The sequence below is a fragment of the Platalea leucorodia genome (genome assembly GCF_965183815.1).
Source record: "Platalea leucorodia genome assembly, chromosome: 8".
Taxonomy (NCBI): Eukaryota; Metazoa; Chordata; class Aves; order Pelecaniformes; family Threskiornithidae; genus Platalea; species Platalea leucorodia.
This window is the reverse complement of record NC_138830.1, coordinates 4,569,912-4,584,250: the sequence shown is the minus strand read 5'-3', so window position 1 is coordinate 4,584,250 and position 14,339 is coordinate 4,569,912. Positions and strand designations below refer to the sequence as shown.

The window sequence follows — 14,339 nt, the reverse complement described above, 5'->3', positions numbered from 1 at the left end:
GGGCTCTTGTCCAGCACTAAATATGGAAAATTCCGCCAGGCAATCCTGTCCGTTTTCAAGCTGTTCGGGATCTTTTAACTTTCAAAACAAAGATGAACGAAACTGGTTATTTTACAGCAGATTCTAGTTGGAAAAAAACAATTGCCGTGCCAGCTGCCCCGATGAAGGTACCTGGTAGCTCCTGGCACAGCAGAGCTGCCCTCTCAATGAGCTAGACCCCACCAAAGATCCAAGAAACGCTGACCCGTGGCTTTTAAAAAAGCTCGCTTCCATTCTAATCTGGATAATTCGTATTAATTACCTTATGTGAGCAATAACAGGCTGTTTCCTGCCTGCCACCTGCATTACACCTGGCCTCTTCGGCTGTGAAATACGTGACATTATGGAAGAATCGCCCTTTTTCTGTAGCTTTGCCTAAGGTCAGCTTCTCATCTCTGTACTCCAGCTATTTTTCTCCATGAAACTTTAACAATCTTACTATAAACACTCCATTTAAATTTAACCCCCCTTCTTTGTAGTTTCTACTGTAACACACATATATGCGCTTTGACTGATCCCGCTGACCCAACAAAGCTGGTAACCGCACGAGAAAGCTGCACGGGTACGGCCAGCAGAGCTGGGGCAGCAACGCAAGGATAAACCAAAAATTTCTGGCTGCTATCTAAAGGAGAATTTTCCTAAATATATTAAGCACTCTAGAGCCATACTCATCAGAAAGTTGGAATTTTGTTTTTTCAAAGTTTAACGTGTTTTCAAGGAATTTGTAGGCTCCATCCTCACTGCCGTGAAGCTCAGCGGGTAATACAACTCACACGAGCACTTTGGCAGTTTTCCTCCAAACCCAGCTATGGAATCAGTGGCTTTGCTTGAAATCCCAGGCCTTGTTTTCCTGTCTTTTGACTAATGACAATCTGTATCTGCTAGGCGACACGGCTACACGTGTCGCTGCCAGCCTGCTTTAAAAAGAACGATAAGGCGGCAGCGTGATCCTGTTAGCTCTGGTTGTGTTTGAGCTTGTTCCATTTAATCAGAACGGTTTTGTTGTGGCAGCATAAAGGATGTACTGTCACATAAAAGCACAACTCTGAAAACACAGGCGGGGATGGATATATTTTGATTGATGTACAACTGTTAGCCATGCCCTTTGCTTAACTCCAGTGCAGCAAAAACAGACCAGAGGTTTTCAAATATTTGCAGCTTTACTGTGAAAAAGTGTTGCTTGTTCAACACAGCGTTAACTACCAACACTGTAACCGCTTTCAGAAAGCATTAGCAACCTCCTGGCTTTCTGGAAAAGGAAGAACCCAGCCACCTTTAATCATTCCTTCAAAACTGCCTGGTTTGTCTCAAACGGGCGATTCCAGGGCAGCACTCTGGCATTATCCAGTGCCCTAGATCAGGGGCAGGACTTCAGGCGCTCTATGTTATTTCCACAGAAGCATATAAAACTCAACATACGTGAGCTAGGAAATAATCCTGAGCCTCGCAGCCAGTTACAGACGCTGCTCCCTTCCTTTTGCCAGTTCTGAAACAGCAAAACGAAACAAATCGACCCAGCAGCGATGACCCAGGTGGCTGCTGTGCCCCTGCTGCTTCCTCTCCTCTCCCAGGAACAGCCGCTCGGGCGAACCCCAAAATGACAAACGAGGCCCCCAGGCTGCCGACAACATTCGTCTCCCCTTCTGCGCTTTTCATTTCGATTTCGGCAGCACAAGTGGGTGTCACGCGACTGCTAACGCATCGCTTTGTGTTTGGCAGCTCTCTTAATAGCCTGCCTCAGAGGTTTGCCAGCCAAAACAATGCTGAAATAATAATAATAAAAAAAAAAAACAGCAGGAAATTAAACAATTTAGTAGGCACACTTCAGCCTAAACTAGCAGATTTGTTCAAGCACAGAAAGTTCAGTATCAGAGCCTACAGGCATCCCTGTTTTATGATATTGAACACAAACAGCATTACCAATTCCAGAGTTCACCATTGCACTGGAACCAGAGAGCAAATATTCTAATTAATCACACGCAGAGTCTATCACCGGCTTGGCAGAACACGGTACTGAAACGCATACGCGTGCAGCAGTTACCGCAGCTGCACGCTCACAAATACCACTTTTTCATCGTGAAAACTGATCAAATTTCTCTTGATATTACATGAACAAAAGAAGTGGTTTATAGGATCTGGAGTGATCTGTGTTTCAACGTAGAACCCGCCACTTGTACTGAAGTAATACTTCCATTACAGAAATAATCCCAGAAGTCAAATACAAGAACCATAAATAAATACACCATCGTAAAAGTAGAAACACCTGTATGGCTTTCGTGGGATTCAGTCACTGTCAACACGAAGGCACATCTCACTCCTTCCTTTAAGTTGTTTTAGCTGGACGCTGGCCACAAGATTCGCCTCTGCCTCCTGGTCGATCTAACGTAAACCTGGCTAACACATCTTTTTGTTATCCTCCACTTTGACTTGGGGTTACACACAGGAATACTACAACCAATTAATGATTTGGATAAATCACACAGAAATAAAATCTCTTTTAAAATATGTAAGCCTGATTTTTAACTAAATAACTAAACTTTTATTAAAAATTACATCATTAGCTCCACATAAGTTAGCAGAAGGAGCTGGTACTTTTAGTCACAAAGAGCTCTAGCATTATTTGTAAAAATATAATTAAACACGGATGTAACTGTCCTACTTATGTATTGGGCAAAGGGCTCAGTTCTTCTCTACTTGGACTCCCACTGATGCCACGTTGAACAGCTCTGATTTCTAGCAACGGAAGGAAAACTGCAAATCAAATGATTCCCCGTGATGGTTTTTAATTAAATTTAAGAAAAAAGCTAGAAAACTAACCACGCTCTGTCGAACAGGGTACAAAATCTTTATTCACCAATAAGTTAAGTGTTCTTATAAATAGATGTTCTAGTCTTTTTGTACGCTGTACTGAGTATAAAGCTAAGCGTCAATTATTCCTCAGACTCCGATCCTTCTTCATCTTGACTGATTTGGAAGTAGCGTAGTTCGTACGTCTCCTTGTCAGACGCAACGACGCGAAGCCAGTCACGCAGGTTGTTCTTCTTGAGGTACTTCTTTGTGAGGTATTTTAGGTACCTTAAAAACAGTAATTATAGGTTAGAACCTTCTCATTTAACAACGCATACTGCTGTCTGCACTCCACCCAAGGCACGGCCCTAGCAGGGCAACGCCCCACTAATTCTATCCAGAACTAAAAAATTATCATACGTAACAGGTAATAAAATTACATTTTCATTCCAGATACATAAGAATTTATTATTTGACACTTTTTGACTACGTAGCACAATGCCAGTAACTCAAAAGCATTGAGGAGTGGTTCTAAACCTTGGTCTAACGCAATAAATATTGGTGCACCTGTATCAGCAAATGAAGGGGGGATGCTGGGAAGGAACCGCACCTCTGAGCAGCGCACTCACCTGCTGCATGCCCTAACGCACCGAGCAGTTTAAGGCTTCATTTGACTTAAGGGGTTCTTTCGCAACAACACGTATTGCGTACACAGACACTTTAATACAACCACTTAAGTAATGAAACAGCCGCCTGTGACGTGAATTCAGCATGACTTTTTAAAGCGTCTCTTTCCTTGATATACTTCTAACAACCTATATAAAGCATCTCTGTATTACTATGTTTATACTAGAGGAAGCATTAATTTGCGATCAAGTTCTGTGCTTTAAAAAGCAATTTTAAAAAATATCTAATATTATAGATTTGTTTGAATTACATCTTTCACTAATATTTGTAAGTGCTACGAAGGTTAGCGATGACACCTCCTCTATATGTATCAGAAGTCATCACGTTCAACATACGACTGCTCAAAATCCACTATCGCAAGTACAACAGAAGGGAACCTATGCCAACCTTTTAGAAAATTGCTTCTCGGATGTCACTGTGATCTTGTTCTTCAGACGTTCAATGTGAACGGTGTTGCCCAAGTTTCCAGTTTTTCCGTTGACCTTAACCTTCTCCTTTAGGAACTGTTCCTGTTTCAACATTAAAGAAATAGAACACTAGGGAATGGCACCCTAGGTATGAACTAGGGAAGGGACCCTAGCCATAGAGCAATATTAAAAATCACCATTTACTTATGTCCTGATAGCAAGTATTCACAATGCAGTAAGATTTTACAGTGTGTAATTAAAAAAATCACCCCCGTGCTAGAACAGGATTCGATTTAAAGCAGTTCTATTCACGGACAGGTATGAACCGTCTTGTCTATAAAAGACATCTAAACCCAAGAGACTTTCAAAAACTGCTGACAATTTGAAAAACAGCTGTTGATTTTACTAGTTTGAAATGTAACTTCTCCGTTGTCATTCAGCTGTCGTACCGTACTAAGGCTGTCGTTACGCTACGCAAGAGAAGTATGAGCAAAACCACGACTTACAAAATTCCCAGAATCAAAAATTCCATCTTCCACAGGATGGGTCAAGTCAAGGCAAAACTTCCAGGTTGACTTTTTAGATTTTCTGTCCTTTTGCTAAAACACCAAAAAAAAAACCAAAACAAACAAACAAACAAAAAAAACCCAACGTTAACATTAACAACCCACACCCGAAAAACACTGATTAGGGCGAAGGGGGACACGGCGGAGGCCCAGACCGACACCGCCTGGAGAGCGATGCTCACCGCAGACAGCTCGGCTCGGCCAGGCCCCGGCCCCGGCCCCGGCCCCGGCCCCGGCCCCGGCCCCGGCCCCGGCCCCGGCCGCCACCCACTCGAGGCCCGCTGGCCCCCGGCTGCGGGAAGGCCGCCCGCTGCCCCGGCCCCCGCCCCGCCGCGGCCCCCTCACCGGCGCCATGCTGCGGCCCGGCGCTCCCGCAGGAAGAAAGGGAACGGCGCGGGCCACGCCGCGCTTTTATACCCCGGCCGTGACGCCATCACGCAGGCGCGCGGGGCGGGCCTGCGCGGGCACGCTGGGGGGCTGGCCGGCCTGGCGGCGGCCATGTTGTCGCCGAGACAGAGGGAGGCGCCACACGTCTTTAGCATGAATGAGTCACCTTTTTATTTAACTTTATCGTCTGATTTCTATTTCTGTTGGACAGGAAGGCAAGCGTTTCCTCTTGCTTTCGTACAAGCGGCAGGCCGCGCCGCTCTAGCGGTGAAGTGTTTCTGAGGGGGCCGGCTGAGAGCGGGGCAGCGAACGCCCGGCGAGCAGCCGTCCTGTCAGAGCTGGGGCTGGCAGATCCCTCCAGCAACCTCACCCAGGCGTTAGAGCCTCTCCAGCCGTCCCTGTCATCTTAACCAGCACCCAGCTCCCCACAGCACTGACATCTTTATTGTTTCTGGAGCAAAACACACATTTACATCTTTCCCCGCATCGTTTGCACGGTGTTAATACAGCTTCCGAAACAGATACAGGTTTGAACCGCGAGGAGGACCAGCGTTCCCGGCTCACACAAGTTACAGGGTTTGGTTTTTGCTATCATCAGTAAAACAAGTCATCACCATCATTCCTCATTCCCCCGCGTTTTGAAAGCCGCGCCGAACACCAGTTACGCTTACAACATACAGCACAGGACAACTGAGAATAGGGGTTTCTGCGATACAGCGCTACATAGCAAACGTTTCGTTTTAAAGTTCACAAACCAAGTTACTCTCAGATGCCAAATACTGCAGGGCCAGGCTGCAGATACTGGAGGGACTTCTGATGCTCCCGGCGTACCGTGCTGAACCTCCACCACGCTCCCACCACAACGCCTCCAGGATCTACGCCTTCATTAACATTCTCAGTGTATAAGCGAGATACTCAAAATATCCTTAACAAGGTCTTTTTCTGTTTTTCCTGAAGTTTAGTTCTACTGTAACAAACTACATTCTAATTACTCAACCAAAAAAAAAGTGGGATTTATTGAATTTTGAATTCTGTGAGACTGACCTGCAGTAACCATAAGAGTCTGAACTGTCAACAAGTTTGACTTCTTTACAGATTATGTAAAATTACCTGTGAAACTACAGACTGTGCACCATTTCTGGGTACATTGTGGATTAGAAAAACCTGCAAGAAGCTTGAAAGCAGTTACATTAAAACAATGAAATTCAGCTAACTTCTTAAAAAAAACAGCCCTGAGAACATGGCTCAACTAGCAAGAGCCTAGTTGAAAAACCACCATTATAAGCAAAAATTAGAAGGATCTATTGAAATCTTAAAGTATTATTTGCCAACATTTGAGGCAGGAAACACTGCAGTCTTTCCAATTCTGTGAGAATTCTGTAAGAGAATTCTGTAAGAGAAACTCAATGAATTGGAGCCATAAAAAAAATGCATTATTTGGAGTGGAAATACTTTTCTTCACCTCCTGCTTTTCACAGCCTTTACTCTAAGCAATTGCATCAGCTATTAGAAGTTTATCATTTTCGGTTTTGACACAATTTAAGTGTTAAGACAGTACTACAGAACACATAAATTGGTAAGATTTGTTTTAAAGTAAAGCTATGAAAGGAGAATTTCCCTAAGCATTTGGTTAGGGATCTTAAAAATACGCATCTATACGGACTATCGATCACAAAGAAAGTTTGTTGCAAACGATTCTGACAGTAAACTGAAACATCTTACTTTGGAAAAAATGCCTCAAATACATGTTCTAATTTAGAAGTAACTTTTAACCCTACCGAAACTTGGCGATTATGCTTAAGACTCATGCTTACGTATTACCTATGGGAAACTTCATGCATGACGAGCCAATGCTCTGCACTTCCATAGTGTTCGAAGTGCTTCACAAAAGACAACTGAGTATATAAGAACAAACCTATAATGAAGTACTTAATCACTGAAATCTTGCAGAACTGAAGGTTGCAATAGAAGGACATCCATATGTCCCAAGGAGGGCTCTTCCAGCAAGCTGGAGGTCATAAAACCTCTGTCTTTAGATTGCTGTAGTACCTGAAAACTCCAGTCAGACCAGGACCCCGCTTGCAGGGACAGGACAAAAACCAGCCCTTGTCCCAGAGAGCTTACAGTCTAAGTAAATGCTTAGACTGTGGGACAGTGGCGTCAAATACCTGTCTTCCCACAAGGTCTTACAGGACAGACAGGCACCTGAAAGCAGACTAAAGCACTACCAGAACAAGGACAAATCCAAGTCTTGTAGTTTTCAAGCATATTAGAAGTATTTTTAATGCGGTGATAGCATTAGAACTTGCACGAGTTTGACATAGCAACCTATGACTTCCCTTTTGACATCACAAAGCTCAGCTTGCTGTCGAGACCATCATCAGTGCTTTCACAGTCACCTCCAAAGCCAACAAAGCCCGTCTCTCGGGTACCAGCTCGATGGAGAGGCAGAAAGGAGCATAGTGCGACTAGCCTGAACCGTTAAGCACGCACTTCACAACTATTCTGAATGCATTTCCATCTCTTGCACCTACCGCTTTTTTTAAAAAGCGGTTTTGCCATTTCAGTCAAGGTGCTATTTTATAGAGTTCCCCTGCAATGTGTATTGTGCTAGGCAAGAGCGAGGGGCAGTATCCTACTTCTGCCAGGTGTCCCAGGTAACTGTGCTTTATTACCAGAGTAGATTTATTGCTGTCTTTACCTTCACCGTACTGCTCTCCCTGTCATGAGAAGTCTATGGAAAACGCATGGGTTTGCCATCTACCTCAGACCTCCGAGATCGGCTAAGCCCTGCCACAGTACGTACGAGGGCAGTTCGGGACAGTTGCCATGAGCCCTTTGGCGACGAGAGAGTACATAGTATTAAGCTGAAAACACTTTAAGCAGTTAACAGCAGTGTGAAGTCCGACTCTTGCTGCCAACAGAGTGTGAATTGTGCGTGCTGTCCAGGGCAGCGTGCCTCCTGTTTACAAGTTGTCCTCCATTAGCCAACAGCCACTGAAGCTTAAGGCAAGTTCCTGAAACAACTTATCAACTGTGAAGAGAGGTCTGAGCCACGGACTAAGGAAGTTTCCCACTCATGAAGAGTCACCAAGTTTTAGAATTCAAGTTGAACGCCTTAAACAGGAACAGGCTAGTCATCCTTCCATGACTAGTTCCGTGAAGCCTTGGGTTTGCCTGTTAAGCTACTAAATAGTTAGAGGCATGCACGCGTGTTTCAATGACTCAGAACTCCCTTGGAGAGGAGCTAGCTTTCATAACTATGTTGCAATTTATTTACTTTTATAGTTAAGCCATGGTTGTTCAGTATTGTCTGTCAAGTCTATATTTTGAAAATACAATAGTTTTATTTTTTTAAAAAGAATCACATGCATTTAGTTTAGGCTTAATGCTACAGTTTGTCCCACTTTTTGAAAAAGATGTGGTCCCTGTGCTACAAAAATATGGTCTGAACCTGAAGATTAAAACCTAAAGCTGGAAGCACTGCAACAGATTCCCATGGATTTTGTCACCCTTTTATAGTTTAAGATAAATACAATAGAGGAAAGCAATTGAACTGCGTTTTTCTATTTTATTTTTCAAGTCTGACAAAGGCCTCGAGTGAAAGTCTATAGCTTTAACATCCATTCTCACCTTTGTGTCCCCTTGACCTATCTACGTCTTACCTACCCAATATTCCAACTGCCTGCCTAAACCACAGGTAGGCTTTGACACCATTTTATCGTTACAATAAGCCAACAAGTTGGCAAAGAAGAATACAGAGGTAATACAGTTAAGTTGCACATGGCCACTGGGGCTTGGTGAAGCCAGCTGGCATTTTTGATCACTTGAGTTTCTTGGTCTAAAAGTTGCGATTGGCACCTACAGTTCTGCAAGAGTCCCAATCCACAAAATACTTAAGCTTTAAAAAAAAAAAAAAAAAAAAAAAAAAAAAGGCTACTTTTATTGTCAGTTCTACCTAAACATGTCAAGAAAAATACTATTTGTGCTCTAGGTCACTTTATAATCCTAGATACCTACCAGCTTATCTAAAAGCCCCTGAATACTGTATTTTGTCTGTTCATACAGACAAACACTGTTTTGCTCAAGCAAATAAAAATATATCCACTAGTAACACCTGATTGGTTTCTTAGATCCATAGCTGAAACCCACAGGAATGTTAAAATAGTTACAATTAAGGAATTAAAATCTCAGTGATTTTGAAAACTGCCAGTTAGCCTGCAACACTAATCCAGAATCCAGCACGGCTTATTAACAATTCAAAAAAGAAATGAGGTTGCTTGTGAAGGCCAGAGCTTTGGTGACAATAAGAACCAAATTTATAGATCTGTGGTTTGTCCAGACCTGAGCAGTTGCCCGAGCCTGGCGATCCTCTTTATTTGCAAGGCTTTATGGCTACAGCACATTCTTCATTCATTGCACTTATGACGGATATCTGGAAGAAAAGACAGATAGGTGAGCTCCAACCCACGCCAGAGGAAGCACTCCTAGAAGTTACAGACTTTCACATTTTAATATCTATCCCATCTCTCTTGAGAAGAAAAAAGTTGAAGCTGGTAAAATTCAGTCATCAGAAGAATTTCCACAATATTTGCCCTTCCCACCGATTTACTCTTCTGCTGCCTTCTCTTTGCCACGTTGCCTTGGCTGGCAGCTTGAGGTTCGTACAAGACGGGAAGACGAACAAGCTCCTGCAATAGAGCCAAACTGGCAACTGGCGTGGCCCAGTACGGACTGCAGTCTGCAGAGCTACTTGCAGACGGGTTTGCTAACTTCGCAAATTAGACTGCTCAGGCTGCATCACAAAACTCTACACTTGGTCCCGATTAAGAAAGCCTGGAGGCTCCAAGCCACACCGTGCGGACAGCACTGTTAGGATTTATCCAGGCATTTGAGAGAGACCCATATCACCTTCCGGTCAACTGAGCCGGGCTTCAGTGCCATATTGAGTGCTCCAATACAAAAGCCCTCCTGCATCTCAAAGGACCAGTTCCCGTGCTTCTAACCCGCTCTTCACAGAGAGATACAAATGGTCAGTATCAGAATAAGACTTCTTCGTTGTATAATCAAGTGGAATTAACCATAACTCTGCTTGTCTGCCCTCTATACTTACCTGCACATCTTCATTGGCATTGAATTTTCCTTCTATTTCTTTGCCAAGATCCCCTTCTGGCAACTTTAGATCCTCACGAACTTCACCACTTTCTGTCAGCAGGGAGAGATACCCATCCTGAATACCTATCAGCTGTGAAGAGAAGTTCACTTTTAGGAAGTTCAATATCAGTAGTCACTAGCGGGCAGTAGCTGAAGACAAACAGACGGCAGCGAACTCTACCCATTACATCCACTCTTAAGTACTGTGTTTGTAATAGTTAAGAATCTAATTTAAGTCCATTTTTAACAACAGTTTAGAGGGCTGAGAGTTAGGACAACCGCAGCAAAAGCCAGCCTGCTATCAAGAACCACGAGAACCCTGCTGGTTACTTCCTAGCATGTGGGGCACTGCAAAACCCATCCTTGTGATTTAGAAAATGTACTGCTTCCAGGTCACTGCTTCGGCTTTTTACATCTCTGAATTAGAAACAATAACCGGAATGGCGGTCGCTGACCAGCATTGCTTTTACCAAGTGTACAAACCACACAACGGTTGAACCGTACACTTCTATACCTTCATTTGTACAATGAGGTACTATCATTTACATTAAAGGCTAATGAATAAATTGGGGAACATTCACCAAGCTCTGGACCACTTTTATAATGCCTGTTTTCAGCCTAACCGAAAGCCTGAGCTAAGGGGAACAGCTCTCTTGACACAGCAGGTTAGGGAACTTGGAACGCATTAACAGCAAACCTAAAAGGCAGCCCTAACAAGTCTGGTAAACAGCAAGAATTTCAGTAGCAATAAGGACCCAAGAACACAAGAGAAAGATCACCAAGATAGCATTAAGAATCTCTTGGAAGGTCTGAGCCCTAAGACAGGCTAGTCACACTTTATTCCAACAACACCAGCTGTCCTGAAGAGTCGCCAAGACTCTGAACTTTGGCTTTGCCAACCAATTGCAGCTTTCCAACTGATGTGGATGTACCAGTTCCTGACCAGAACTGTGCCCAAGACAATGGGAAGACAGCTGACACGTTACAACTCAGAACCGGAGTTGTGCTCACCTGCTTTTAAGCGCTCGCTACTCATATCACAGAAGGCACCACAGAAGTTACAGAAGCCTGCCAAGTTCCCTCCGTACATATATTTCAGAGCAGAGCTCAGGAGCATCAAAATTACTTGAGATCAACTAAAGCCAGCTTCCACACAAGGAGCAGAAAGCACTGTAGCAAGTTAGAATCGGCATCGAATGCAGTTTAAGACTGTCTTGTTGATTCATCTACCCTATGTAAGGGTGAAATTATAAATGACAATATATGCTTAGATTCAAATTTACTTTAAGTGAAATCTTGATTACCCTTTAACTAATAATAACTTGCAGCAGGGATAACCTCTCTTCATATTCTAAACGATGCCAGTATCGCAAAGAATAAAGAAGTGACCTTACAACACGAGCTAGAAAAACCAGGGTTCTGAATTACATCTATTACCTGTCATTTCTAAAGATTGCCACTACAACCTGGGGTTGTTTGTACAGTAAGCAGTGAGCTCCGACAGTTTTAACAACTCAGTAAATGCTGTAAGTTCAGCAATGTCATGCCTAGACAGGCAAGTTCCATTAATTCTGACGACAGTACTTTATTAATTGAGAGGCAAGTTTGGGGATGAAGTGAGTTTACCTGTGGTATTCGGAGTATAAAGCCTCTTAATGTGTGGGAGGACACAATGACCGTTAACTCACCTGGTAATCATTCCTCTTGATATTTGGAACATCCATGTTATGAGTTGAAGGGCAAATATCTTCATATTTTTTACCAGTGAAGATATCAATACCAACCAAGTGGACCTAGAAGAGAAGAAAAATAACATCAGTTACTGTTGGTCCTAGAGAAGCAAGATGCCATTGCCATCGGTATTGCTGGTTGCACGCAGTTTTCTAAGAGATCACGTGTAATACCAGATTCTGCCTAGGCCCTTTGCTGGCGGTATGAAAGCGGCTCAAGTGCCGAGAGAAGGCCTCTCACGCCCTTTCACAGCACACTACGTGAGAACGAAGACCAGCCACTGTTATCCTCCATAGCCTTCTGTCATTTTACAGCAGCAAGCTAGAGCTCGGAGTATGCAGCGGTTAAGAAAACGTTTACTTCAAGTTCTAGCTGTTCTGAGAAACACAACAGTGTCAGTGACAACGTGAAGGTTAAGTGGAAAAGAAGAGGTGGTCATGCACAGAGATGAAAGCAGCTCCCACCTCTCTTTATGCTAGCAGCAGCTGTCCGCTGCAGCTAGCGCTCGGATTACCCGTTCATAGCCTGCTCTTCTCAGGTCCTTTCATTCTCACACCTGTTTCAGTATTTAAGAAAACTGGATCTGCCTAATAAAACAAGCCATAAAAAAAAGCAAGGGGAGGGAGAAAGGAAAAAAAAAAAACCTGCCAAAGGCTTGGTATACTCTAGTTTTGACAAATCCTAAATACGTCACCCACCTACATGTATCATACAAGGTTGCGGAAACTTACAACTCTAATTAATCCATGCTTGTAGCAGATCTGTCTCTAACACACCCACCATAAAGCGTCGTCGAATGAATGAAACCTAGCCTTGGTCCAAGCCCTGGACAGCTGCGTAAGCCCACTGCTTAGGCAGCAGGACTGCAGCCTCAGACAGCAGCCTAAGAACGTCCCTGCTGGGACGCGGGAGGGGGAAGGTACTCAGTGCTGAAAAAAAGGAAAGCAGCAGCGAGGCAAGCCAGCCAAACAGGGCCAGAGCAGGCCCGGAGAGGCAACGGCTGCCCGCCGAGCTCTCCCAGATTACGTAAAAGAACGCGGGCACTGCTAGGAAGCGCCCGAGTCGAGCGGGGCGAGGGTGACGGCCCGCTAGCACCGGCAGCCACCAAAGTGCTTCGGTGGGTAGCGACGGCAACACCCAACCACGCCCCGGTGACTACACCAGCCCCCCTTCCAGAACTTACTCTACGCCCGCTACAGAAACAGGTTTTATCACTATCAGCCTTAAAGCTTTTTAACAAGTTGGGAGGGAAAAAAACCCCCAAGCCAACCCCCTGCCCTCAATCCTTTCTCTTTTACATTACTGGAAGCCCTTGAGCAAACTCGGGAGTGCAGAGACACGGGAGACGCTGCTGTGAGAAGAGCGAAGGAAGGACGCACAACGCTCTGCCAAACGGAACGCTGCAGCCTTCCCGCTCGCCCGCCTTCCCCCCCCACTCGCCCGGCCTTTCCCCCCCCCCCTCAACTCGCTCGCCTTCCCCCCCCCCCAACTCGCCCGGCCCTTCCCCCCCCCAACTCGCCCGGCCTTTCCCCCCCCCCCACACTCGCCCGGCCTTCCCCCCCCCCCCCCCACTCGCCCGGCCTTCCCCCCCCCCCCCCCACTCGCCCGGCCGGCAGCGGTGCCTCCGGAGGCCCGAGAGCCGCAGGAGCACACGCTGCCCGCGGCTTGCGGAGCCCGCCCGGGGCCGCTCACCTTGGCGTGGCCGTGCTTGCCCGTCTTGGAGGTGGACATCTCCACGATCTTGCAGGGGCGGCCCTTGAGCACCACGAAGCCGTTCTTCCGCAGGGCCGAGCACTGCATGGGGTAGGTGAAGGAGGCGCCGGCATCGCCCGTGGTGAAGTCGAGCTCGTCGGCCATGGCGCTGGGGGAGGCGGGGGGGGGGGCTGCAGGCAAGCGAGAGAGCGTCGGCTCGGAGCCCCGCCGGCGGGAAGGGCCGGGGGGACCCCAGCCACCCCTCCGCGGCGGGGGCAGCGCGATGGCGGCGCCCCGGGGCGTGCCCGCCTGGCTCCGCCACACGTGCCCGGCGGGCGGGGAGCCGCCACGTGCCGCCGCCCGCCCCCGGGGCTGCCTCCCCTCACCCCCCCCCCTCACCCCCGGCCCCGCTCCCGCCGCGGCCCCCCCTTACCTTGCGAGGGCGGCCGGGGAGCCGGGGCGGGGCGGGGGCACGGCGGGGCACGGCGCCGCGCACACGCGCCCGACCACTGCGGCGGGAAGGGGGGGGGGGGGGGGAGGCGGCGGGGAGCGCGCGCACCGCGCCACGCCCCGCCCCGCCCTCCCGCTTCCGCCGCCCGCCGCGCTGATTGGCCCGCGGCTCCCCCCTCCCGCCCTCCCCCTCCGCCCGCCCGCTGGTCACGTGTCGGGGGCGCCTCCCGCCTTCCCCCACCCCGGCGCCTACGGAGCGCCGTTGGGCTCAGCGCGCGCACACGCCAATCGCGCGGCGCCGGCGCCATTGCTACCGAGGCAACCCCTTACCCCCCCCCCCCCCCCCGCCGCCATCTTGGCGCCTCTGCCGGCCGCCCCCTGAGGAGCGCGGTCAGCCGGCTTCCCGGCCGAAAAAACACTTTTTTTTTTTTTTTTTTCC

At 47.1% G+C, this 14,339-nt stretch overlaps 2 protein-coding genes across 3 annotated transcripts; both read right to left on the bottom strand.

Annotated features, from left to right (window-relative positions):
- Window positions 1-2,863: 2,863 nt before the first annotated feature.
- Window positions 2,864-4,866, bottom strand: RPL22L1 (ribosomal protein L22 like 1). The gene is made up of 4 exons (XM_082319892.1): window positions 4,832-4,866; window positions 4,427-4,519; window positions 3,901-4,022; window positions 2,864-3,114 (listed from the first exon to the last, which is right to left on the bottom strand). The coding sequence occupies exons 1-4, from the start codon at window positions 4,838-4,840 to the stop codon at window positions 2,970-2,972; spliced, it is 369 nt and encodes a 122-aa protein (XP_082176018.1). The 5' UTR covers window positions 4,841-4,866; the 3' UTR covers window positions 2,864-2,969.
- Window positions 4,434-13,901, bottom strand: EIF5A2 (eukaryotic translation initiation factor 5A2). Of its 2 annotated transcripts, XM_082319890.1 has the most exons (6): window positions 13,884-13,901; window positions 13,451-13,641; window positions 11,716-11,820; window positions 9,987-10,118; window positions 9,218-9,308; window positions 4,434-4,519 (listed from the first exon to the last, which is right to left on the bottom strand). In XM_082319890.1, exons 2-5 carry the CDS (start codon window positions 13,613-13,615, stop codon window positions 9,249-9,251), a joined length of 462 nt encoding a protein of 153 aa, XP_082176016.1. In that variant the 5' UTR covers window positions 13,616-13,641; window positions 13,884-13,901; the 3' UTR covers window positions 4,434-4,519; window positions 9,218-9,248. The 2 variants fall into 2 exon arrangements, with proteins under 2 accessions (XP_082176016.1, XP_082176017.1); XM_082319891.1 differs by lacking the exon at window positions 4,434-4,519 and having other exon boundaries at window positions 9,202-9,308.
- Window positions 13,902-14,339: the final 438 nt, after the last annotated feature.